The 26,789-nt window shown below is 41.3% G+C and overlaps 1 protein-coding gene and 1 long non-coding RNA gene across 4 annotated transcripts in view; one reads left to right on the top strand and one right to left on the bottom strand.

Moving 5' to 3' along the window:
• Positions 1 to 24,519, top strand: part of NLK (nemo like kinase) — a 159,986-nt gene extending 135,467 nt beyond the window's left edge. Inside the window, exons 6-12 of one of the 3 annotated variants that reach the window (XR_003904490.1) lie at positions 242 to 451; positions 3,847 to 3,948; positions 13,092 to 13,178; positions 19,409 to 19,607; positions 20,527 to 20,620; positions 22,699 to 22,825; positions 24,315 to 24,519. Coding sequence is in view for 2 of the 3 variants with exons in the window: in XM_029927796.1 (XP_029783656.1) it covers positions 242 to 451; positions 3,847 to 3,948; positions 13,092 to 13,178; positions 19,409 to 19,607; positions 20,527 to 20,620; positions 22,699 to 22,753 (747 nt within the window). In the remaining variant the exon portion in view is untranslated. Of the gene's footprint in view, positions 1 to 241; positions 452 to 3,846; positions 3,949 to 13,091; positions 13,179 to 19,408; positions 19,608 to 20,526; positions 20,621 to 22,698 lie in introns of all 3 variants that reach the window. The other 2 variants (XM_029927797.1, XM_029927796.1) reach the window with 2 other exon arrangements.
• On the bottom strand, positions 20,676 to 22,626 carry LOC115282012. Its single transcript, XR_003904492.1, has 3 exons — positions 22,498 to 22,626; positions 21,754 to 21,902; positions 20,676 to 20,959 (listed from the first exon to the last, which is right to left on the bottom strand). It is a non-coding gene; the product is annotated as an uncharacterized LOC115282012 (long non-coding RNA).
• Positions 24,520 to 26,789: the final 2,270 nt, after the last annotated feature.

Here is a 26,789-nt window from a genome sequence, read left to right as displayed (position 1 = left end):
AAGAATATTTTTAAGATATATCATTTATACAGAAATAAAGAAGCTTGAGACTTTTTCCCCCTCTTATACTGATAAGATCAAATTAATTATACATTGACAAATATACTTTATCCATATTATCAAAAACTTGTCAGCATTGAGGTCTATCAAGATTTTGATTTTTTTGACTATTTTGTTTTACTTTACCATTTGTAAATGCATGTGTCTCTATAACAACATTTTGAACATCTTTTCTATTTAGATTTGTGATTTCGGATTGGCCAGAGTGGAGGAATTAGATGAATCCCGTCATATGACTCAGGAAGTTGTTACTCAGTATTATCGGGCTCCGGAAATTCTGATGGGCAGTCGTCATTACAGCAATGCTATTGACATCTGGTCTGTCGGATGTATCTTTGCAGAACTGCTGGGACGAAGGATACTGTTTCAGGCACAAAGTCCCATTCAGCAGGTACGGTTTTACTGTAGGCTTTAGTAGCTTTCAATTCAATTACAGATTTAAAGGCAAAAACCGTCTTGCACACATGTCTTGGGCTTAATCATTGTACTGTCTGCATTGGCTCTTAGCAAATTCAGGTTCACTTAGAATTCTGAAAGTTATGACGTTGAAGATTACAGAGAGATTCCTTTTGTAACTTACAAGCCTATTAGAGGGAGCGTTGGCTTTATTAGTTGCACTGATGCGTGTAACAGTTTGCACAGGTGTAATCTTCAGTTGTTAGAGGGTCTCTGTTCTTTCTACCTCAGTGGCTCAGACTTGAAAATGTAGGGGCGCCTGGGTGGCTCAGTCGATGAAGCGTCTGACTTTATTTAGCTCAGGTCATGATCTCACTGTTCGGTCCGCTGCGCTGACAGCTTGGAGCCTGGAGCCTGCTTCAGATTCTGTGTCTCCCTCTCTCTCTACCCCTTTCCTGTTCGCAGTCTGTCTCTCTCCAAAAATAAATAAACATTTAAAAATATTTTTAAAAAATGTATTTGTTGGCTTAATGTACCTATACTTTGCACTTAGAACATAAATTTTAAGCGTTGGTTTCCTTAAATCTGAACATTTAGAAACATTTCTAACCTTCATTTTGGAGCTAAAATATTTAAGTATGGCAGAGAACATTAAAAGCTAATTAGAAGGGAGTTTTAGGAAACCATTCCTGATACTTTATCTGCCCTAAGAGCTAATTGATTACCATATTTTCTGGGGATAGTTCCTAAGTATTTTTAGCCATAAATTTTAACAATGCAAACATAGAGTTTGCATAAGAATAATGTCACAATGACGGACTCAGGCTGCAGAGTCAAATCGTTGGGTTCAAACCCTAGCTTTGCCACTCACTGTCTAGTCGTTCTTAGGCAAATCAGACTGTTCTGAGGACTGTTGTCAGATCAAATGAAGTAATAAAGGCGGAAATGAGGCCAGGCACACAGTGAGCGCTTGGCAGGCGTCAGCCACTGTGACAGCCACGCTGTGCCGGGTGATAGGTGCGCGGCAGCGAGTGGGACAAGCTTAGTTCCTGCCTTTGGGAAACTTGCACATGAGACAGAAAGTAAAGAAGTCTACAAATAACTATAAGCCCAAATAACGATAAATCCTGTGAAGACAAGTTGAACCAGGTTAGTGATAGGGGATGACACTGGACCCGAGGAGTGCTAACGGATTCTCTGAGGGGACGACATTTGAGGAGCGACTCAAGTGAAATGAGGGAGCGAGATACTGGGCGTGTTCCAGGATAAGGGACAGCGCACAGAATTACGCCTCGCAGGCAGGGACAGGTGTGGCTTATTGGGGGGATGGCACAATCCAGGAGGAGCCTGTGGGAGACAGGGTCAGAGGGAGAAACAGCCCTTGACCCTGATGACCTGATAAGGACTTTGGATTTTATTCTGTCTAAATGGTCATGGAAAGCTGTGTGAAGGTTTTGAGCAAGGGAGTATTAAGATTTGATTGAGCACATTTTAAGAGCCCTGACTACCGAGTACCTCTGTAAATAATTCATGCACTTGACCCAAAATGGAATCGCTTCTACAAAGAATTAACTGATACCTTAGAAACTGTATATGCCATGATCAGCATTTAAAGTTACTTTTCTACAAAACATTCAAAGTCTATTTTTATCAAGTTTTACATCTTAAAAGTTGATCCTAGGGATAGAAAAACTGTCATGTATAATTTTAATGTTGGGTACTCTTGACAGTCCCTGCTTCACTATTCAATTTTTTTAGAGAGTAGATTTTAATGGACTTACCGAAAAGCTTAAATAAAAGTTAAGGAGTTGTTCAAATCCTGTATATTGAACCGAGATCTTGAGCTGCTGCTGAAAAGACTATATGAAGCAGCTGGCATGGGATTCAGATACCTTATTTTCTAGAGAAATGCATGGGCCTTGAGTTTGCCGGTATGATGGGGCCAGGGACAGATGACACTGTCTATTGTCAGTGTACTGTAGGATGAGTAATCAAGATCTAAAATGGGGAAGAGTTGAACTTCTAAATGGGAGTCATTGTTTTCTATAGAATTTTCTCTGTATCTTTGCGAAATGAAAACCATACATGCTATAGTACTAGTAGATTCCATAAAAATGTTTCTCACCCATGGATCTGACCCATTTTGAACAACTTTCTGAACGTTTCCATTTGTTTTCATGAGCCAGTTATTTTCTTCTGCCTTCAGGTTAGTAGTTAGAGGTCCAAAAGTATCAGCACCACGCTTTTCCCAAAAGACTTTGTATAGAGATCGTTCATGGAAAACACGCTATTTGATCATCCCCATTATCCTGGAGGGCAGTGATCCTTATATAAACCTCATAGTTTGGATAAGTGCAGAAACATGGTGCTTTAAGGGCACCTGGGTGGTTCAGTCAGTTAAGCATCCAACTTTGGCTCAGGTCATGATTTCATAGTTCATGAGTTCTAGCCCCACATCGGCTCACGGCTGTGAGTGCAGAGCCTACTTTGACCCTCTGTCCCCCCCTCTCTCTCTGCCTTTCCTTTGCTTGGGCTCCATCTCTCTCTCAAAAATAAATAAACAAAAAAAAAAGGAAAGAAAATGGTGCTTTGTATCTGACAATCCCAGCACCAGGAAAAGAAGTATTCTGTAGGTGAGAGTTTTCCATCCTGAAGAAATCCAAATGACATATTATTGCTAATTAGGTTATGAAGTTAGAAGAGTGTTAGCACTACAGAGAATTGTGAAGGGGTGTCCACCCTCCCAGGACTTGTGAGAAGACCATTTTTTCTTGTGCTTAGCTGACTAAACATGGTCTTATGCAATATTATAGTTTTCTGAGAACCGCAGTTTTCTGCCAGTGTAAGAGATTTCTAGCGTACCTAGGATGTAAATGAGGTCTTCTGGCCCACACATCAGTAACTTAGCTTTCATTTCAGATGTGAATGTTCTGAGTAGTTCCTAAATCACAGCTGTCTGATTTATGGATTAGCTCCTTGATGAGCCTGAATCCTTTGGAAGCATCAGAATCCATTATTTAACTGTTTGAAAAGAACGGTCATTAGCCAGGAGCAAAAGAGCAGTTCACCTCTGCAAGAATCCTAGATACCATGAGATCAAGACCCAGGGTAGGTAGATGGAGATGCCTAAACTACTATAGCCTTAGAAGGCCACACTTGCCAAAGCATAGTTCATTTCTGTCATCTGGATTCCTAATAAAAATATTTCTCTGGCCTTTTAAAAATAGTCCAGAAAGTGAAAGGAGGGGCTCCTATCAGTTAATTTGGAACTTACCTTAAGATGGTGGGTGGGGGTCTTTTCCCCTCCTTGGTTTTTAGTGATTGAAGAGGAATGGAAAGTTGTTTCCATGAGCTCTTACCTGTCCATCTGTATCTCGTGTTTCCTTGCAGTTGGATTTGATCACAGATCTGTTGGGCACACCATCACTAGAAGCAATGAGGACGGCTTGTGAAGGCGCTAAGGCACACATACTCAGGGGTCCTCATAAACAGGTAAAATGAGCGGAGCGGGTGCGGATCGGTCCTCGGTAACCATCTGGGCAGGATTTCTCTTCCAACAGAATAATGAGTTAGGACTTTTTAAACAAGAACATTACTTACAGGTTTTATTTATTTTTTATGTCACAGTCATAAATAACCAAATAAAATATCATAATCCCCAATGCTCTAGGAGAAAGTAAATACTTAGGTGGCACCTTTGCTAATAAATGACCCCTGCCTTTTTGTCTCCTGGTTTTTTTTTTTTAATAATTTTTTATTTATTTATTATACAGAGAGAGACAGAGCATGAGAGGGGGAGGGTCAGAGAGAGAGGGAGACACAGAACCGGAAGCAGGCTCCAGGCTCTGAGCTAGCTGTCAGCACAGAGTCTGATGCGGGGCTCGAACCCACGAACGTGAGATCTGACCTGAGCCGAAGCCGGAGGCTTAACCGACTGAGCCACCCAGGTGCCCCTGTCTCCTGGTTTTTGATGTGTCTGGGGAAATTACTGGGAGCTTTCACTCCAGTGCCATACCTCATACGTGTACATCAAGACGTCTTTTCTAAGTACCGAGCCAAAATACTCGGTACCTCTTCCTCCAACCACAAGGATGAAGCTATTTCTTCCGTACTCTTGCCACTAACACAGAATCAGATGTAAATGTTTTTAGAAAAGAAGTGTGGAGGGAGATTGCCAGATTTATACCGATCAATATTACGTATAACCAGAGAAGTCACTGCTTGTGACTTGTGGCTTTGATCTCCACCTGTTGGCTTAGCAGCATTTTTTAGAAGCACTTTTCCTAATCCACTTTGGACAGAACAGCTTAACGATGGGAAGCATAAGCAAGGAAAATACTTTTCTCAGGAACAGCAAACTAAACAGAAAAGAGGAAGCTTGAACAGGAAGATTCAGCGACTCATTTTCCTGGGCTCTACCTTGGTTTCTTTTAAATTGGGCATTTAGATGATCAGATGGATCGTGTCGTCTGATGGATCCAAATGACCAACCGGCAGACCGACTTTGACACTCCTCCCAGACTGCCAGACAGACATTTAGGCACAGCCTCGCCGCCCCCTGGCAGTTTCTCTCTGTAATTCCAGCGTGACTCCCCATCTTCCACTTTCACAGGCATAACGGGCAACGGGTGAAGCGTCTTCTCTTCTAAAACCAGCCCGAACTAGAAAAATAAGAGCCGTGGATGCTGGGATTTTAAATAGCCCCCTGCCGGTTACACCCCTCTATTGCGTTTAGTTTATAATCTAGGAAATAATTTCAGGCCCTAATTCCCTTAGAAGAGCACACAGTAAGTCAACCTAGAGGAAGGTTCTGCCTTAGTGGAAGGAACCCAAAAGATCTATTATGTTCTATTTATTGGCCGTTATCAGGAATATTAAAGTAATTTATCAGTACCTCATGGTGAATGTGCCCTTGGAACTAGCAAAATAATTTTCCTCTTTTACTGACCTCTTTAGGTCAGTAAATCCTCCCTGACGAAACATAGCCAGTAATGAGATATGATTAAGATCACATACCCTGGTGCCACCCTTCCGGCTCCGGAGGAATTTTAACTATTGCTGGTGGTTGCCGGCTAATTAATCCTTTGTCAGAGCCGCTAAACAGCAGCCTAGAGAGCAAGGCTTCCTAGGGAGTTTGCTGCCTGTCTTCTAGAACAGCTGGACAGTGTAACGTACTGCACGGAAAGTAACTATGCTGTCCTTTGAGCATTCCTGGCATGTGAGTCCCTTTCCTACTAGAAATTTTAAAAACCTGTTAGTTACACAGGGGCGTCTGGATGGCTGGGTCAGTTCAGCGTCTGACCCTTGGTTTCAGGTCACATCACAATCTCGCAGTTTGTGGGATCCTGTCCCTCTCTGCCGACGCCACAGAGCCTACTTGGGATTCGCTCTCTCTGCCCTCGCACCTCAAAATAAATAAACTTTAAAGACAGAATAAAAATCTGTTTTAAAAACCTAGAACTTTGAATTAAATGCAAAAATAATAAGTAAATTGTCTAAAACGAAGGAGGGAAGAAAGGAAATTTTAAAGTTCTATATTTATTTAACTAGTTAAACAGGTTAAGATGTTCAGCAGAATTTTTTCCTACACAGATTTACATGAGTCAGCCTCTTGATAGTAATGCCTCCTAGAATGTTGTTATTTTGTTTATCATTAAGGTGAGTGATGGTCTTAGGAGAGCACCACAGTCAAAGTAAGGGGCAGGCCCGGCTAGTCTTGCTGTTGGAATATCTTGGTTTTGAAGAGAAAACTGGTAGGATAGAAACAAGTTAAGAGACGTTTTTGCCCAGAGGCTAGATACACTTTGCACAAAACTTTAAATTCTTATCTTTAGATACTTTTAACCAGTGCCAGAAATGGTCTCCTGAATCAGATGTTTGTAGGCATTGAACACTAACCCAAGTAGACCTGTATCCCGTATATAATTAAATGTAAATAAACTTTGCATCTTACTTAGTTCCGTTTTTTCCCAGTATGGAAATTCAGATTTTTATCCCCATTTGCTAGTTGATCTTTATACCTCTTCTCTCAAGAGAAGCTCTTGAGCCGTCAGTCAGACTCTGGTTTTTCCCTTCCCACTCTGTCCCTTCGCGTACTCCTCACCCCCGTGATGTGTGTCCTTCAGGCCTCTTGGCCTGCTAGCAGCTGCTTGAAGGTATCTCCATCCATGTCACAGCCATTTAGCCCCGCGACCAGAAGACACATACACACCCACACACAAGAACATTGGTATGTAGCCATTTGGATTTTTTAACTATAAGAGATTAGTTGGTCCCACATCCAGTACATACACTAAGGCTTGTGCAGTTCTGCACATCATGACTGTTCCACAGGACATAGTTGTTAGCTCAGTGCGCCACACCAGATACGTGCCCTGTTATATTTCTTCAGTCTGTAGTGACTAAGAGCACAGGCTGTGGCGTCCGTGTCACCACAGGACACAGCATGACAACGGTGTCCCAGGAGTCCTACAGTTCTCAGACAGACTGAGGCAAATTGCTTAACTTCTGTGTGCCTCAATTCATTCAATAAAATGGGAATAAAAATGATTCCTGCCTCATTAAATCATTATAATGGTAAGAAGATAGTACATGCAAAGGGAGCATAAAATAGTGTCTGGTATTCTAAACATTTCATAAATATTAACAATTAAAATTCTCACCATAAAATGGTAGACAGCCTTGTGATTTTTTTTCTTGTTTTTTTTTTTTAATGTTTATTTTTGAGAGAGAGAGCGCCCGAGCGGGGGAAGAACACAGAGAGAGAGGGAGACACAGAATCTGAAGCAGGCTGCAGGTTCCAAGCTGTCAGCACAGAGCCCAACACGGGGCTCCAACTCACGAACCGTGAGATCATGACGTAGGCCGAAGTCAGACGCTTAACCAGCTGAGCCCCCCAGGCGCCCAGCTTGTGATTTTTTTTTTTTTTTTTTTAAGGAACATATTCAAGTGGAGTTTGTCCCAGGAGTGCAAAGGTGGTTCACCTACAGAAAATCTGTTAATATGTTTTTTAACATTATAAGTGAGAAAAATCATGATTATCTCAATTGATGCAGAAAAGGTATTAGATAAGGCTCAGTCCTTTTTATGCATTACCATGATAAACGGATTTTCTACAAAAACCTATAGACAAATTTCAGAGGAATTCCTTTTAAGCATATGAACAAGGCAGAATGAGCTATACTAACACATGAGTAATTACATGAGATAAAAGCATGCACACAGTAAAAGCCTCTAACTTTTAGAAAAGGACTCCTAATTCTCAGTGAAGCTGCTTAGGCTGTTGGAGGTCCTCACGGGGAAAGCTATCACTTACTCTACTTACTCTGAATACTCGATGTAGGAGTTAGATGAACTGTATTTAAACTCGGGAAGAGGGGCGCCTGGGTGGCTCAGTCGGTTGGGCGTCTGACTTTGGCTCAGGTCATGATCTTGCAGTGTGTGGGTTTGAGCCCCACGTCGGGCTCTGTGCTGACAGCTCGGAGCCTCCTTCAGATTCTGCCTCTCTCTGCCCCTTCCGTGCTCATGCTCTCTCTCTCTCTCTCTCTCCCAATAATAAATAAAACTGTTTAAATAAATTAAAAAAACAAATAATCTCAGGAAGCATATTAACATTTCAATATAAGTTTTTGAGTTTGGATTATAGAAGGAAAAACTAAGCTTTTTTAGGTAGTTCCCATTTAAGTAGCGACTCAAAGTTAGATAGAAATAACCATTCTTTACTACTACCACTACTAATCACTTCTAACAATACTTATATATAATTTTATATATAAGTGTGTATACACACACACACACACACACACACACACACATGTCATTGCCCCGTTCATTAAGTCCTCACAACGCTATAACGTACCATTCATCATTTCTTTTTATAAATAGATGGAAGATTACAGAAGTCAAACAATATGCTTAAAGTCATAGCCAGATTTCAAAAACTGGATTCTCTAATTCTAAAACCTTTGTTCTTAGCCAATATACACTGCCTGGCACAGACACCTTCACCGCAGACTTTTTAAATTTTATTTGTATATCCAGAGGTGATATGTGAGTACATGTAAAATACAAATTTTACAGAGAATTCGCCCTCCCTAGCTACCCCCCATGCCATCCCAGTCACCTCTGGATTCATTTGAGAATGTCATCCTAAACATTTTTCTATGCATTTATTTACATGTATTTGTACAAACAGCAGTTTGTTGGGACTTTTAAGAAAATGTAACCATTCATATACAAAAGGAGAATCGAATTGGCGATTAGAGTCACAGATTACTGTCTCAAATTAATTTACTTGTGTGGCTGATTAATATACATATTTCCATACACCGTATCAATCTGCTCTCTTCTCAGTGAAACTCAGTTACAACTGGCTTGAGCCAAAAAGGAAACTTAGCGACTCCTACCACTTTTTACATGAAGTTGTGAAGCTACAACTGACCTCAGGCCTTCTGGACTCAAGTAGTCAAGTGGTGTTTCAAGCCAGGAAACTGACTCTTCTCTGTTTTGTTTTCCCCTGCGTGTTTGTAAAATGGAACCGCAGTCCAGGCATATATTCTACTAGCATGTCAGTCCCTCAGGAAAGAGCTTTCCCTGGTAGATCTAGAAAAACATGTTTGGAAGGTCTCTCACTCAGGTACAGATTGTTTGATTATGAGCAATAGAAAATCTTGCTTACAGTGGTTTAGAGAAATAGGGGTTCATTTTTTCCCTCATATCAAGAGGTCCAAAGGTAAGCAATCTAGAGCTGGTCTGGCGGCTCAATTATGTCACCCAGGACCTAGTTTCTTCCTTTCGTTCTGCTCTTCCGTATTTAGAACATCAATTTCGTACCCTCTTGCTTATCTTCTCCTGGTCACAAAATGGCTGTAGCTTGTCCAGAAATCCCATTCACATTCAAAACAAGAGAAAGGAGGAAAGAGGAAACACTAGTAGTATCTGTCCCCTTTATCAGGAAAGGAAATTTTCCCAGCAGCCTGCCTTGCAAATTTCTGTTTATATGTCATTGTCTGGAAGTATGTAATATGTAACTTCCCAGATGCAAGACAAGCTAAAAAAAAAAAAATCGAGTTTTTTCTAACTCCTATAATAAAGGTAGGTAAAGGGGAAGAGGACTGGGCGCTATGGTTGGATTAGCAGTCCGCTGGCTGTCCCGTCCCTATTTTAGAACAGGGATCTATCCCAGAGCCAATCAGGGTGTTCAGGGAATCTATCATTTGAATGGCCAGATGTGGGTCAGGTGTCCATCCTTGGAATTGAGAGACTGAAGGCAAGCTCAGCCATTGGACTCATGAGTGAAAAGGGAGTGGTCTTCCAAAGGTCAGGGAGTGCTGTGCAGACAGAAACACCGTTCAGTACTTTTTATTTATGGTTTTCTTTGCTACAACTCAAAATCCTGGATGAATGCCATCTTAGCTGCCATGGTCCAAATATCTTTTAAAGTAGATACTTAAGGCACTGACCTACTGGTAGGATTGAAAAGTCCGTTGTAAGTCTTTAGTCCTTCTGTTCATCTTTTTTTTTAATGTTTATTTATTTTTGAAAGAGACAGAAAGAGTGCACATGGGGGAGGGGCAGAGAAAGAGGGAGATGCAGAATGCGAAACAGGCTCCAGGCTCTGAGCTGTGAGCATAGAGCCCGACATGGGGCTCATACCCATGAACTGTGAGGGCATGACCTGAGCTGAAGTCGGACACTTAACCGACTGAGCCACCTGGGTGCCCCTGTTCATCTAAGATTTAGATTTTCCTTTTTCCTCAGATTGTTCCAACTAATTGTGTCAGAAATACATGTAATGTTTTCACAAAAGTGAAACTAGGCCTGTCTGCTGACAGGTACCCCTATCTTACATTTAGTAGATAATGTTAGAGAGTTCATTCAATTGAAACTTCTTTTTCAGGTCGGGATTTCTTTTATATAAGTAAGAGTGCTTACTGTATTAACATTGCTGACCGGTGGTCACAGCTTCTTTGCTGCCGGCTGAAAACTTAAAGGACAGGACTCACGCAGGTTATGATGTCCAGGTCCAGGTCCAGAAGCTCATTCTTGCTGGATTTCACTGACAGTTAATCGTAGTCATTAATAGAGTACTCTTTACAACCCTTCCCAACCCCGTGATTCAGCACCGGCACCCACTCATTCCCATGTTGCTAAGTGGCTTCTAAACTGGCAGAACAAACAGAAAATGGATTGGTATGTTTTAAAGGGGAAAAAGAAATGTGTGTGAATGTTGGGGGAATGATCAACAACTTTTTCCCAAGTGAAATATTTAGGGCATATTTCGAAGCATTCGGGGTTTTTTTCTTTTATTCAAATTGATTCTGTTGCACTTGATGAGAAATATAAACTTCTTGTCTAGTTCCTTCCAATACCTTGGGCCCAGCTGGTTTCATTCATAATGGCCGGTGAATTAGAAGGGAAGAAAATTGAGTTAGACATTCAATATCTCTAGTATTACATCTTTCCTGCAGAGCCGGTGCCAGGAACTAAATTATTAGTGGTTGTCTTCCTAGAGAAGTGTTGGCGTAACTGAACTGACTTCTTTATCTCTGTACCCCTTCTGAACATGCGTGTGAACACAGAAAAGGAGGAAATATATTCCTATGAAGTGAAATTTAGCCTTATTTTTAGTGTATCTGTTAGGGTCTAATTCTGTAAAGAAAGCAAGATGGGGGAGGGTGTAGATTTTCAGACCGCCTTACCATTCACTCACCTGATTTTCACAAGCTTCACATCTTGTATCCAGTCATCCTCAAGTCTTAACAAATTTTGCCTTGCCATTTGTTCTCTATTTTCTAGTGGCTTCTAGAACTGTTTGTCCATATGTTTTCCTTGCTTGTCTGAGATCTGATGTTTATCTTTGTTGCCCCAACACCTAGCCCCAGGGCCTGGCATTTGGTGGATGGTAGATGATTAGCAATGCTTTGGGTTGTTAGGCTGGTCTGTGCTGGCCCAATTTAAGGATCTAGTGACTTCCCTGACTCTAGCGAAGGCAGCATTAGAACCCACCTGTTCTAGTACTCAGTCCAGTATTCTGTTCCCTAAGCTGGACCGTACCTCCACCTCAAAGATAGGATTAGGGCTGGATCCTCCAGGAGGGCCGTCTGGCTGGTTCTGTCAGTGGGGCATGCAACTCTTGATCTCGGGGTTGTGGGTTCGAGCCCTGCTCTGCATGTAGAGATTACTTTAAAAAAATCAGAACTTTTGAAGCACCTGGGTGGCTCAGTCAGATAAGCGTCTGGCTTTGGCTCAGATCATGATCTGGTGGTTCGTGGGTTTGAGCCCCGTGTCAGGCTCTGTGCTGACAGCTAGCTCAGAGCCTGGAGCCTGTTTCGGATTCTGTGTCTCCCTCTCTCTCTGACCCTCCCCTGCTCTTGCTGTCTCTTTCTGTCTCTCAAAAATAAGTAAAAAATAAATAAATAAATAATAAAAACAGAGCTCTCAAAAACATCACATTACGTAATTTTACACAATAAAAAGTTCTTAGGGAAAATACCTAGATGAAGTTGTAAATTAAAATCTCTTTTCCACACTCCAACCCTTATCTTGACTAATACAAATAATTTCAGGGCTACCATAGACTTCCATATTTTTAACAAGAAATACTTCTTTATCTGCAAACATGTAAATGCAACAAAGAATAGGAAATTGGTCTACAAATATTTGAGTGCCAGTGATAAATGGGTTCTATGCACCTGATGCTTTTTTTTTTATGTTTACTTATTATTGAGACAGAGAGAAACAGAACGTGAGTGGGGGAGGGGCAGAGAGAGAGAGAGACACAGAATCCAAAGCAGGCTCCAGGCTCTGAGCTGTCAGCACAAACCCTAATGTGAGACTCAAACCCACAAACCATGAGATCATGACCTGAGCTGAATTTGGACACTTAACTGACTGAGCCACCCAGGCGCTTCACATGATGCTTTTTATCTGTTGTAATCCTATCAAGTCCTACAATTTTAGAGCTAAGGTAAACTTCACATCATTCATCCAACCTCATGCTATGCTTAAGAATGCTGGGACTCAGACATGTTGACTTATCTAATTAGTTAGTGAATTAGAACCCTCATCTCATCTTCTCTCTGTTAGTCCTTGGCCCTGCAGAAAACTTCTATAAGGTGAATAATTATCTGCCCATGATTCTGAGATGTCTTGCTGCTGTTTTTACAGGGTTTTCCCACGTGGCTCTGTTGGAAGTAGGCAGACACGTAAGACCTAGTTCACATGCTCGCTTTGCACAGAATCCGAAGGCACAGTTTCCATGCCTAACTTCACATGTGTCTAAGGTCTTACATTTGTTTTTGTCTCCCCCTTCCAGGCACGTTCGGTCTTCCTTCTTTCCAGAGTATTTACAGCATAAGGCTAACAGGAGCGTCATATTTACAGAGTTAGCTTTCATTTTTCGTAGGCTCCTTTGTGCTCTCACCTCCAGTGGGTAATCATGCAATGTGAAATATGCTTCTGAAGTCAGTTGTTGCTTCTGAAGTCTGGGTACTGAGGGGAGTACCGTTCCCTTTGAGTTTAGATGTATGCGCACACATCTTTTGAGCCTGACACTTGTCATGAGTTGGCTGTATTCCAGATCTACACATACAGAGACTCACATGTTTGAATTCTTTATTATTTTTTTTTCACAGCCATCTCTTCCTGTACTTTATACCCTGTCTAGCCAGGCTACCCATGAAGCTGTTCATCTCCTTTGCAGGATGTTGGTCTTTGATCCAGTAAGTAGTGTTTATATTTATATTTTTTAATGAATTAAAAATACATATGTTCTAAGGAAAACATGCTGACTTCAGATGGATGAGCAATGTAAAGAATGACTTTTCAAAGATAAACTTCAATCCCTGGTTTCATGTGTATCATCTCTCATCACAGAGAAGTTGGATTATTAATACATAAATATCAGGGTGAAGAGAGACAGAGACCTGTCCCATCCATCTTGATCTCAGTATTTGAAAAAGGAGTTTGACACCAAGGTGAATCAGGAGAAAAGAATCTTAACATTATTTGAAAAACTCTGCCCATAAGGAACTACTTGCCCTCTTGGTCGTTGAGACGGTAGCTTTATCAAATTCCGTTTCTAGACTCGACTCTTCTGAGACAAAGTTCAGGTCTTCATTCATTTATTTATCCAAAGAACATTTTTTAAGTTTTTTTTAAGTTTTTAACATTTATTCATTTTTGAGAGACAGAGAATGAGTGAGAGAGGGCAGAGAGAGAGAGACACAGAATCCAAAGCAGGCTCCAGGCTCCTCACTGTCAGCACGGAGCCTGATGCGGGGCTCGAACTCACAGACCATAGGATCATGACCCGAGCTGGAGTCCGATGCCTAACTGACTGAGCTATCCAGGTACCCCTATCCAAAGAATATTTATGATTCATGCCTATGCCAAAAACTATTGCCGAAGAAGACTCACAATCGAGGGCATTTAGAAAAGAACATCTTCCTTGCCAAGAGCGCAAGAAAGTCACTGAATGGAAAACACAACAGGTACCTAACGGAGCAGAAAACCCCAAACCACCACTTACTAAGTTTACATCAGCCTATTCATAATGAGAAAACAACTGCTTCTCAGTGACTGGAGTGAAGTTTTTGTTCATTTGGTGTTTGTTTTTTGGTTTCCATTGGTGGTTCACTTCACATGCGAGGTGCTCCATGATGAGGGGGCAAGACGGAGTGTGCCGCTTGTCCCCGCACTCCCGCCTCGCCATCAACCTCCCACCGTGAAGGACACGTTCGACCACATCACTTGCTCAGCGAGGTAGTGATTTAGTGTCGTTCGTTTGATTTTTTTTGTTTTACTTGGCAAGTTTACCTATGTAGCTAAACTATGTATACAACAGGAGATGGTGATTAACCCATAAAGACCTTTTACGTATTTTTAATGTATCTTTTGTGGTTAACAAAACTAGAACCACGTGAACTTTAGGCTTCAGAGGTCATTTCTGTCTACCTGTAGGGGAATTTATAAAGGCCCTGAGGTTACATTTTACTTTCAGGTGTCAGAAATATGTTGCTCTCTTTATTCTATTTAGAATAGGAACCATGAAGTTCACTGGTACCAGGTTTAACCTACAGTACTTAGAGCTGTAAGCTGTCCTCTCCGAGGTCCCGTGTTTATTAGTGGTCCGGACCTGCCAGGAGCTTAGAGTCTTTGCGACGCTAAGGCTAGAGTTTCCCAAGCCATAACGGGGTACCAAGCATGCTTTCCTGGCAGGCCTTTTAGAGAGATCTACATGTGACGTGTAGGCCTTTTTCCTTAAGAGGGGGGTTGTCACACTTAATTAAAATGAAACTTGTACTCTGCTCATGGTTACACATTAGATTTATCTATAAGAAGGGACGAAGATGTATCGGGTTAAAAAGAGGATAGATTCTTATCGGACCTGTGTAAATATCTACATGGTCATTTAAAAAGAAAGAACTCTAGGGGTGCCAGGGTGGCTCAGTCAGTTACGTGTCCACTCTTGATCTTGGCTCAGCTCATAATCTCATAGTTTGGGAGATCAAGCCCCATATCAGGCTCTGCACTGAGACCACAGAGCCTGCTTAAGATTCTCGCTCTCTCTCTCTCTCAAAATAAATGAACTTTTTAAAAATGAATTCCATTGTCACTCTAGATAATATTTACCCATTTTTGTCATTGCCTTATAGAACAAGACCAACCAATATATGTTGTTGTGTTTTTGCAGAATTATTTTTAAATTGGCCTGCTGCTTTATTAGGTTATGACTGATAGTAAGGGTTCTTCTCTTTCCAGTTCTGAGGGTTCAGTTGGAAAAAGATACCATTTTTAAAGAATGTTTCATATGATTTTAACCCGCCAAGTTGAGGCTTAATGGTACATTAAGAAGAAATGAGGCTTTAGGGGTGCCTGGTGGCTCAGTTGTTTGAGCATCTGACTTCAGCTGCGGTCATGATCTCATGGTTCATGGGTTCGAGCCCTGCGTCTGTGCTGACAGCTAGCTCAGAGCCTGGAGCCTGTCTTTGATTCTGTGTCTCCCTCTCTCTCCAACCCTCCCATGCTCATGCTCTCTCTCTCTCTCTCTCTCTCTCTAAAATAAATAAAAACAGTAAAAAAAATCTCATTAAAAGTAGAACATTAACCATAATTAAATCAGTTTATTTAGTCCACTTAGTCTGAGATACTGAATTATTACTTCACTGATCTTGGGTTCAGCAGAATCTTGCTACACGTCTGCTCCTGGACTGAAACATTCCTGGAAACCCTGGCTCAGTTCCACGGCCTTAGTCTAGGCGGTGGCTGTCTGTGGTGATGATACGAGTTGTGCCCATGAGTTTATGTCCTGAATCCGGCAGTCAGGAGCCCCTGACAGCTGTCTTTACTGAGGTTCTTGCAATGTTTCTCATGGAAAACTTAATTCTTCAGCTTGTAGCACAAGCCATTAGTTAAATATAAGGAGAAAACAGAAACCACTAGTGGATGAGGTTAAAGGGCTTTGGTGCTTTTATTATCATAGTATCCACATTATTGGAAAGGACGGGGTGTAATAAATAATCCATTTATGAAGATGTAATTAGTAACTCAGATATTGAAGGCATTAAACAAACTTCCAGGGACTTTATCTAAATGCAATAAATAGTTACAAACAATATTTTTAACACACAACAATAATAGGAATTTAGACAAAATTAGTCTCGTTTTTCTCTCTTGACAAACACACATCTGTTATCTTGCATACACATCTCCTATCATCACATGTTTTATACTCTTTAAGAAAACACATATATATGTACTTCGACCAGAGGTGTTTGCACATCTTTTTTAACTATATGTTGCTTGTTCCTCTATAATGTATTAATGAAGAGCCTTTGTATATTAAAAGTATGTTGTCCAGGTATCCAAACACTGCCTATTAACTCTAATTATTACTAAGGTTTTAATGTTAACTAAGAGTCAGATTAAGATTTAATGACACATTAAGTCCTTATGATTTGTATAGCATTCTAAAAACTAATTTCTTTTTAGAAACACTTTACCAGTACATAGGGTTGGGGGGGAGGGTAAAAAAAAATTAAAGAAACACTTTACCTGTTATCTTTCATCTAATGTAGTTGAATACATAATTTTGCTACTGTGTATTCTTAGCCCAACAAAAATCAGTAGAAAAAAAAATTCAAAATGATTAGGCTTTTTGTGAGAAAGCAAACCCAGACCTTATAAAATATTCTGGTAGCATTTTTGTACATGGCAGTAAAATCAGGAAGAAAACAAAGATGTTTTAAAAATGCTACAACAGTTAACTCAGACTGATTTGTCCAGAGTCAGCTTGAATAAGAATATCACATGATCTCTTTATCTTATACAATTACATACCAAATGTTAAAACTTTTAAGTTATTTAAGAGAAATATTTTGCTTCTTACTCTAACCTAGTAACTTAAAGGGTATTCTTTTAATCTCCGTTAAAGCGTAATCTTTGAGTTACAACTCTAGCAAGAAAACATTTCTAAAGAGCGAATATATAGAAGAATAACGTTTTAGAAATCTTTCCATGTCTTTGTATATGTCTTTAATGTGTTGATATCATTTATGAAAAACAGCTGGAAAAGGAGTTTGCCCCATTTGTTTTTTAAGAGATCTCATAACATGGTATGTTAACTCCCATCAGAAGTATTCAAAGTACATCAGTATGTTCACCTAGAAATATTTTTTATCTGTAAAATGGAAAATCTTATTGGGGTGCCTGGTTGGCTCAGTCACATGCTTTAAGTCGGTTAAGTATCTGACTTTGGCTCAGGTCATGATCTCATGGTTCACCAGTTTGAGCCCCACATTGGGCTCTTAACGCTGACAGCTCAGAGCCTGGAGCCTGTTTCAGATTCTGTGTCTCCCTCTCTCTCTCTCTCTCTGCCCCTCCCCTACTCATTCTTTGTCTCTCTCAAAAAATAAATAAATAAACATTTAAAAATTTTAATATTAAAAAAAAGGAAAATCTTACCATCTCCACAAAACTAAAAGAGCCAGCTTTGATTGATAAAGCAACAAAATCTAGGCTAGCTACAGGCGTGTCCACTTCTATTATAAATGTTGATCAGGTAAACAAGGTATGTATGGTATGTAATTAAGAATATACAGGACATAATTAAGTACCATTAGGTCCTCCCAAAGAACGTTATTGAAATCTGAGTCATTTTGTGATCTCTTTCTCAGTTGAGTAGGTAGTTTTTCTTCTCAGTGCTCATACCCCTTACGTAACGAGTCTCCTTTCTTTAGCCTCGTTTGAGAAGTTCTACAGAGACATTAATTTGTTTAGAGAAACAAAAGTGCTAGGAATTTGATTTACTTTTTGTTCAAAGGCTTCTCTTAGGTAAGACACTTTAGAGGATGCCATGTTGGTGTGCGTAGAACATACGAACATAGAGAGCGCTGTCAGTCATTGGGATAACACCAAAATCCTTTCAACCCTGCATTCGAAAGTTTTAGGAAGTATCAGAATCCATAGACCAAAACAAAAAAAATACTAACAGGAAAACCAGATTCCAGCTGTTGGCGGCAGCTGATGGGGACCCAATTTCTGACATCTGCCACCTGACAGAAATGACCTAATGGTCAGATGATAAATTAAAACCCAGATTCAATCACTGTTGCCACCAGTGTGTTCACGATTGGCCACGCTCAATCAGAAAAAGAAATCGACTTGACCAAGAACCAGCTGTAGTGTGCAAAAGCCAAGGAGCTCAGTCTGCACATGAGACCGGCCAGACACACTGAGGACTCCAAGGGGCCCAATCCCGGGCCAGCTGTACTCTCAGCAAGCTTGTTTCTTTTGGCTCTGACAGTACATCTTTATTCCAGTGGAACCTCCAGGAAGAGCTGGACCCATTTAGAAAAAAAAAGAAAAAGCTTACTTGCTAAGATGTCCCAGCGAGTCAGGCTGCAAGAAGGGTGGGGTCACCAAACACGACATAGGACAGGTCATGAAAGGAATAAAAAACACTGAGGTGGTCCAGTTTGCATTTGTCCGTTCGTGGTGGGTAAACAGCTTTCTTCCATGATTCTCATATCCTGAAAAGTCACGACATGCCTAACATTGGCATGGCACAAAAACAGCAATAAAAGTGTTTGTAGGGAATCTAGGTTTATTGGAAATATTTAATATTATTTTTGTTATTTGGGGGACCAGAAGCAGCCAGGATGATCCAGTTATTTTTGGTTTATTTGAGTGTGGAATGGGTTTCTTTGTTTTTAATTGTGTTGTGTGAAGTGCTTGACTGTATTGGGAGCAGGTTCTGGTTCTATTCTGTACGAGTCCATCCTTAAATACTTGAAAATGGCCTTCTATGTCCACTAAGCTGAAAAGGGGAGTGATTTTTTTTTAATGGAGAAATGAATTTATGGTTTATACAAACCTGAAACTACTACATTAAGTATTCTGGTCTGAGGTGCTAGAAAACCACTGGCCAGAGCCGGCTGTCAGAACGTGGCATCTGGACCGTTACGTGCTGCCTAAGCCCACCAGCTTCCCCATAGGCTCTGGCCCTCAGTTGATATTCCAAGAGGATAAACATTTCAGGCAGCTTTGTAAAATTGCCAACGTGATCACATCTCTACCAAATGCTGAAACATATTTAGAAAATATAGCTGTTATTTAAAATGTAAACTTATCCCCTCCAAAACATTCCATATTTAAATGTTACAGTATTTGCCATGTTTGACCAGGTGTATATCCATTGCAAGGTGGGAACTCTTCTGGATCTTAGCAGAGTCACTTCTGAGTGCTTGATGGTGACATGCAGTGGCCCGTTGTCCTGAGTTATGTACTCCTTCTAACACTACCCTATGCGCCTCTAAATTCAGTCACCCCTTTTTACCCGTAAATTAAGGATGGGCTGTGAAAAGCAGTTGCTGTGTCTTATGAAAGATCCTATGTGGACAGTCATGTTTATCTGTAGTGTTGATGTGCTGGTCTCTAAATTTGATTTCAGTCCAAAAGAATATCCGCTAAGGACGCCTTAGCCCACCCCTACTTAGACGAAGGGCGACTCCGCTATCACACGTGTATGTGTAAATGTTGCTTTTCCACCTCTACTGGGAGAGTTTACACCAGTGACTTTGAGCCCGTCACCAATCCCAAATTTGATGACACTTTTGAGAAGAACCTCAGTTCTGTTCGACAGGTTAAAGGTGAGTATCTTTCTTGGCCCCTGGCCAGGTAGGATAATACCGCTTTTCATTATGTGGCCCGTGAAAAGCTGAGTCTGGATGGCGACCCACGTTCTTCCACATGTTTATTTTACATCCTTGCGTGTCGCTGCGTGGCCAGGGCAGATATGCTCAGAAAGCTCTGGGTAGTATAAAAACCCGGATTTCATAGCACACGTGGAAGTCCAGCAGAGAAACTTCCCAAGATGACTGACTTAGGAGTGTGACTCAAAGCAGTTAATGTGTACTCACTCAGTGTGATTTCATCGAATGAAACATACTGGACTTTTTTATATACAACACGCAGACTTTACAAAGGATAAACCTCTACTGAGGGAATCATTCCTTGAACGATCACAAGAGAGGGGAATTTCTGGTAGTCTACTCCAAAAATTCCCTGATGCCATCTCTTCACTGGGGTGGCGGTGGAGATTAAGGATTTCCAAAATTCTGAATGACTGTAGACATTTTAGGGCATCTAGAAGGGAGTGGTCCTCAGTGTAAACAGCCCAAAACTATGTACCTAAACACCAATGGAGGGTTATTGTGGGTTTTTTGGATTTTCAAAAGGGCAATAATTACTGGCAATTTAGAAGATTCACTCATCATGCCAGCCCTGTGGACCCACCCTCCAATTTACAGATCATTTTCCTCCTCCCCCTGATGGGGTTTCCAATCCACATAATGCCACTTGGCAGGGAAGGGGGTTTGCCTGTGTTTGGCAGCCACTGTCATTTTGGTTTTGGGAAAGTTCCACTGGAGCCTGCCCGATCTGTGATACGTGTGTGCGAGCTAATGAAGCCAGCAGGAAATGCTGTCAGAGGCCAGCATGCTGGCCGCCGGCGCGCTGCTCCGGGCAAGCAGATTGGCATGGGTCGTGTGATGTTTGCTTTCTCCACAGAGATTATTCACCAGTTCATTTTGGAACAGCAGAAAGGAAACAGAGTGCCTCTCTGCATCAACCCGCAGTCTGCTGCTTTTAAGAGCTTTATTAGGTAACTATATGGATGCAATCCTTACTTTCTTGTGATTAAAAGGAAGCCACTGTGATTTGGTGTTCCCACATATTCCTGGTTTTATTTAGATTAGATCCTATAGATAAAAAGAAGATTTTCTTTTACGAGTCTTGGCTTTAGTCCAAAACAAAGTAAAAAGCGTTAGCAGTCGTTTTTAACACCGACACCGATTCGTTGGTTGTGTCGGGCTGGCGCACTAGCAGTTTTGATCCCAGATGACGCACACGGGTAGCTAGGGCTCCTCCTGCTGTGGCTTCATGCTGGCCGCTGCCCTCGAGTTAGACGTGGTCATCTGGGCTCCCACCACCTTAATAATAACTGCAAGCGAGATTATTTTCTAGGTATGGTGCTAGTGTGTCGTTTAGAGACCTTTATGGCCACCTCAAAATCCAACAAGCCTCGTTCTCCTTGTCTGTTGGTCTGTCTTTCTCTCTCTCTCTCTCTCTCTCTCTCCTTCTCTCTCTGTCCTTTCTTCTCCATCTCTTTTTCCTAACTCCTTGCATCACTTAAGTCCAGTCAGGAGAAAGAAACCATACCCAGTAACGTGAACAGGGAAAAGCTAATAGCGAGAAGCATTGCCTAGGAAAAGATGGTTAACTTCTAAAAGGTGCATTAGAAGATTCTGGAGTGTCCCAAAGTAGCAAATGCAAAAAGCAGGTACTCCCTGTAGACCGAGAGAAGAGTGAACGAGGAAGAAATTAAGAATTTGGAGGAGGCCCCTCCACCCAAGGCTAACAAGATTTGGACGCTCTTTGGAGAGGATGTGGCTGCCATAGGAACACATGCAGCGTTGAGGGTGGTGAGGAAACTTTGCAAAAGGAGTGAGCAGAACTGCTCCGTCAGGGGGCCTGTCGGGTGCAGAGAGACTTGCCAGAAAGTTTGGGTAGAACCAAACTGGGTCTTCCATGTCAAAAAACCAAAAAACAAAACACCCCACACCAGAACCGGGAATGGCAGCTGCTTCCTGCTGCTGTGGCCGTGCAGTGCCCTCCCATCACAAGGCAGGTGGCAAAGGCCAGCGCGAGCAGGGCCTGGCCACAGGATCACAAAGCGGGACAGAGAAGGACAGACCTGGGTCTGAGAAGCCACCCTCTCCCTCCGTTCTTCCCTACCCGCCTGTCCTGCCTTCTTCCCGCTTGTTTTCCTTTGAACCTGCCGTGACCTGGTGTTGGAAGTCAGTTGAATTTGTTGAATACACGTCAAGAATTTTTGTCGAGAGCTTTTTAAATCAGGGTGACTTTCGTTTCTTTCATGGATGTGTCTGTGGAGAGAAGGAGTTAGGTTGCCTTTTTGGTTTTCTCCATGGTTTAAAATTGCTTCGTTTTATTATTTTCCCCTAAGAGTCAATGACCCAGCCACTCACATGTTTCCGTACCTTTTGGGTGCCGCTTATTCAGTATCCAGGGCCCCAGGGAAGCAGAGGGCTTATAGGCCCCGCCCCGCCCCTGCAAGTTTGTAATCTAGTTAGCAAAATTAGAAATTATGTGAAATAACTGAGAAAACAGATCTGGGGATAACAGATGCTAAGTGATTATCCATTACTACCGAATTAATACGTGATAAAGAGTGCTTAGAAGGCTCATTCAAAATAGGTCCCTGCTGAAAGTCACTGTATTTTGAGAGACTACTTTTAACTGGGTCATTCTGCGTCCTTTTAAGTTACTTTCCTGGTTGGTGATAGACATGATTGCTCACAGTACCCACCACTCGCTTCGTATTACCAACTAGACGCGGTGGAAAAGCATTTCACATACGTTACTCACGCACCCACCACAGGAGCTGGCGGGGCAGGTGGCGTCCTCCCTTCCGGGAGAGCAAAGGGGAGAGGATTTGCTCAGCGCCCACGAGTCACTGACCTGTCGTTCTCAGGCCCATCACTGTCGCCTTGCTGCTAGGCGCACACTCTTGAATGAACGGTGACAAGTTAAACACACCAAAACCCAGAAATGGACGTTAGGGTTTTTTGAAAGGCAGGGAGGAGGCCACGCAGCACTGACTCGCGCTCTTGCCCTTTGTGGTGTCACAGCCGGTTTCACCGTGTCTCCGTTTTCTTCCAGTTCCACTGTCGCCCAGCCGTCCGAGATGCCCCCATCTCCTTTGGTGTGGGAGTGACGGTGGAAGATAATGTACTACTGAAGATGTAATGTAGCTTTCCACTGGAGTCTGGGATTTGCAATTCTGGAGGTTAATCATGCTCGTACTGTAATTTTACTAATGAAGTTTTAAATTAACAACCACTACTTGTATGATACGAATAATATTTAGAAATGTTACTAGACTTTTAATCTTGTAAAGTGGTTGTGCTTTTAGAAGAAAAATATTTTACCCAGAGTTGCACATGTTTTATGAACTTAGTGCCGCTGTTATGGCTCATGTCAGAACAAAAGAGAATTGAACCAAATTTGGGGTTTTGGGGTTTTGTGTTTCTGTTTTGTTTTGCTTTTTTTTTTTTAATGAAGTGAGATTGTTCACATACACACACACACACACACACACACACACACACACACAACAGTCGTCCATTTTGATATTTGAGCCATTCCTGAAAATTTGGGGTTTTCTAAAACAAGAGAATCTAGACACCTTGCCTGCGACCAATCATGGCGCCACGTGAGTGGATCGTGGCTGCACCTGGGGGCGGGGTGGGGGTGGGGCACGCCACCTGATGATCAAGCCCTATAATTAGCTTCTCATTAGCGCTGTGACGGTGATGTGTGCTGTCTAAAATCCAATGTTGTGGGTAGAGAGAATGAGTTTGTGACTAGGAGAGACTAAACTTCTGTTTTCCTTACCCAGTATAAATATATATATATATATTTAATCTATTTTTATTAGAAGTTTTTCTGCTCTTTCTTACATACAAGAACCCCCCACCCCCGGCATGCATCTTCCATGTGTGTAAATAATTCATTTCTGGGCTAATTTCAAAAGAATCCCAATATTGCTGTATAGAGAGAGAACTAGCTTGCACATTTTAGGTCTGTGAAATTTTGTGAGACTTTTCCTGCACTGGACAGTTAAAAAAAAATAAAGACAAAAATGAATTTTTAAAAATTTTAAAGCCACAAAAAAAAAGGCACATAGGGAATTATGTCAAATGTGTTTGTGTCCTTAGGCAAAGCTGTGGGAGTCTTGAAATGTCACAGTAGTAAATAACTTATTACTTTTTGACAAATTCTTTTTTTCTGTTGGAACACTGAATTCTTCTGTGCATATGTATATATAAATACAAACTGAAGGCCTCTACCTCCTGGAGTTATACAACTTGGCTTGTTTACCTCCACATGCTGATGATGACTATTTTTTTTTTTTAAGTTCAATGTGGAGACTTGAAACTTGAATGTCCCTTCCAACTTTTATATTAAAAATAAAAAGACAAGAAAATTGAAGATCGTTTTTCACCTGTACAAGGAATACTAATGGATTGTCTTAAAATTGGTCTAGGAAAAAACCTTGGTGTGTGTTATGGACAATTAACTGTTAAAGTTATTGTAAGTTATCTGTATTTAGCAGAGTATTTTCATCTTGAGTGATCTGAGCTGAATTTGAAGACTATTAATAAGTTATGTTTGGAAGTTTTAACTTCAATGAAGTAATTATTTGCTGTGAAAGAAACAAAACATTGAATTACTAAACAAAGATGGTGCAATATCTTTGTTTTTTTTTTTATGAGGCTCCTGAGAATCAACCCAACTGAAGCATTTCAATTCACTTGAATGAGAAACGTGTTTAGTATCAAAAGAGCCCAAGAAGACACTGGTGTGGAAGGCACAATCTCAGAGGTTGGTCCGTTAACCGTGCCACACTTACTGGTCACTTTGTACAATGTAGATTTGAAGTACAGTGGTGAAAACATTAAATGTGACATTTGAAAAAGATGTGTCATCTTTCTTATTTCGATTCCCTTCCTTTGTTTTCTCTTCAGTACAGCTTTTGTCCTGATTTTGCAGTTTTAAGACATTTCCTATTTATAGTTCTGTTTGGATCTTTGAGGAATTTAGTTGTGGCTTTTAAAAATCTTCCAGAGTTATATGGAAACCAACTTGACAGTAAACTATAAAAGAAAAAAAAAATCTTCCCAGAAAAAAGTCTCAAAAACTTAGTTCACTAACATTAAAGACACTGTGAGTCAAAACATAGCATTTGAAAGTCTTCCCGGGCCTTAGAGTCTAACCCAGTGGTTTTCTTTCAGGTCTGTGCGTGTGTGTGTGTGTGTGTTTGTTGCGCAAAGAACTCTATTTTCAGTGTGAGATACATGAGAGTCCAATACACTAAATGTATACAGGCGGCCTGCTCCGGGTGAAGCAGACTGCCGAGCGCTTGACCTCACGCTCCTCTTCCTTCCCGCCTCCTGCCCGCTGGCAGCCCAAGCGTAACTCCAGCCAAGGAGGAAGACCCCGCCGGGTGGTGGGTGATTACGGCCTGACCCCAGACTGCCTGGCTTCGGAGCGCCTTCCCTGCGGCGGTGAGGCCACAGGACTCCCGAGTTTGTAGACGACGCACATTTACCCCTATCTTTTCTTGATTAACAAAATGAATGGGGTTTTTTTTTCCTGACAAGGAAGGACTGGACTGTTCAACTACTAATACACACACACATATTAGTTTGTCCATCCAGTAAACTTTTTAATATCTGCTGAGCGTAAGAATTGCCTAAGAATCGGGCGCCTGGTGGCTCAGTCGGTTAAGCGGCTGACTTCAGCTCAGGTCATGATCTCGTGGTTCGTGGGTTCAAGCCCTGCGTCAGGCTCTGTGCTGACAGCTCAGAGCCTGGTGTCTGCTTCAGATCCTGTGTCTCCTTCTCTCTGCTCTTCCCCTGTTCATGCTCTGTCTCTCACAAAAAAACATTTTAAAAACTTTTAAAGAATTGCCTAGGAAGGAGGCCTTGCAATATAATAGTGCTTAAATAAGAAAACTAGTTTTTATCACTTACAAGAGAGAATTAAGAATTGCACATATAATGGTTTAAAACCAATTCTTCCCAGATAAATATTAGATAAAATATATTGACCTGTTCCCACTGGAACTTGGTCAGCCAACCAAGGGATGTGTCCCTCAGTTCCTTATCTAAAATTATTGATGACTGCAGGGCACCTGGGTGGCTCAGTCGGTGACATCTGACTCTTAACATCAGCTCGAGTCATGATCCCAGGGTCATGGGATTGACCTGTGTTGAGCTCCACGAGCCTGCTTGGGATTCTTTCTCTTTCTCTCTGCCCCTCTCCCCACTCGAGCTCACTCTCTCTCTCCCTCAGCAGGCATCTTTTCATGTGCCTGTTGACCACCTGTATGTGTTCTTTGGAGAAATCCTTATTCTTATCCCCTGCCAATTTTTTAATTACATTAATTTCTGTTGAGCTGTAGGAAGTTCCTTGTATATTACAGATAGTAACCCTTTATCACATATATGGCTTGTAAATATCTTCTATTCAGTAGGTTGCCTTTTTGTTTTGATGGTGGTTTCCATTGCTGTGCAGAAGCTTTTTCATTTATTTTTGCCTTACTTTTCCATATTGGAGTCTGATCCACCAAGATGCCCCTAAAATCGGTGTCAAGGAGTTTACTACCTGTTTTCTTCTTGCCATTTTGTGGTTTCAGATCTTATATTCAAGAATTTCATCCAGTTTGAGCTAATTTCTGTGTGTAGTGTAAGGTAGTGGTCTAGTTTCATTGTCTTGCACGTGGCTGTCCAGTTTGCCCAGCACCATTTATTGAAGAGATTATCCATTCTCTATTGTATGTTCTTGGCCCCTTTATCATAGATCAGTTGTCTCTGTATGTGTGGGTTTATTTCTGGGCTCTCAGTTATGTACCAACACCATACTGTTTTGATGACTGTGGCCTTGTAGTATGGTTTTAGATCAAGGAGCCTGACACCTCCAGCTTTATTGTTTTTTCTCAAGATTGCTGTGGCTATTTAGGATCTCTTGTGGGTCCATACAAATTTTGGAATTATTTGTTTTAGTTCTGTGAAATATACCATTGGAGTTTTGATAGATATTCCATCAAATCTGTAGATTGCTTTGGGTATTACAGACATTTTAACAATATTAATTCTTCTAGCCTATGAGCACGGAATACCTTTCCATCTGTTTGTGTCCTCTTCAGTTTCTTTCATTAGCATATTCCTAGATAATTTATTCTTTTT

The sequence above is a fragment of the Suricata suricatta genome, chromosome 17 (assembly GCF_006229205.1).
Source record: "Suricata suricatta isolate VVHF042 chromosome 17, meerkat_22Aug2017_6uvM2_HiC, whole genome shotgun sequence".
Taxonomy (NCBI): Eukaryota; Metazoa; Chordata; class Mammalia; order Carnivora; family Herpestidae; genus Suricata; species Suricata suricatta.
The sequence above is the reverse complement of the archived record's forward strand: the minus strand, read 5'-3'. Positions and strand labels throughout refer to the sequence as shown.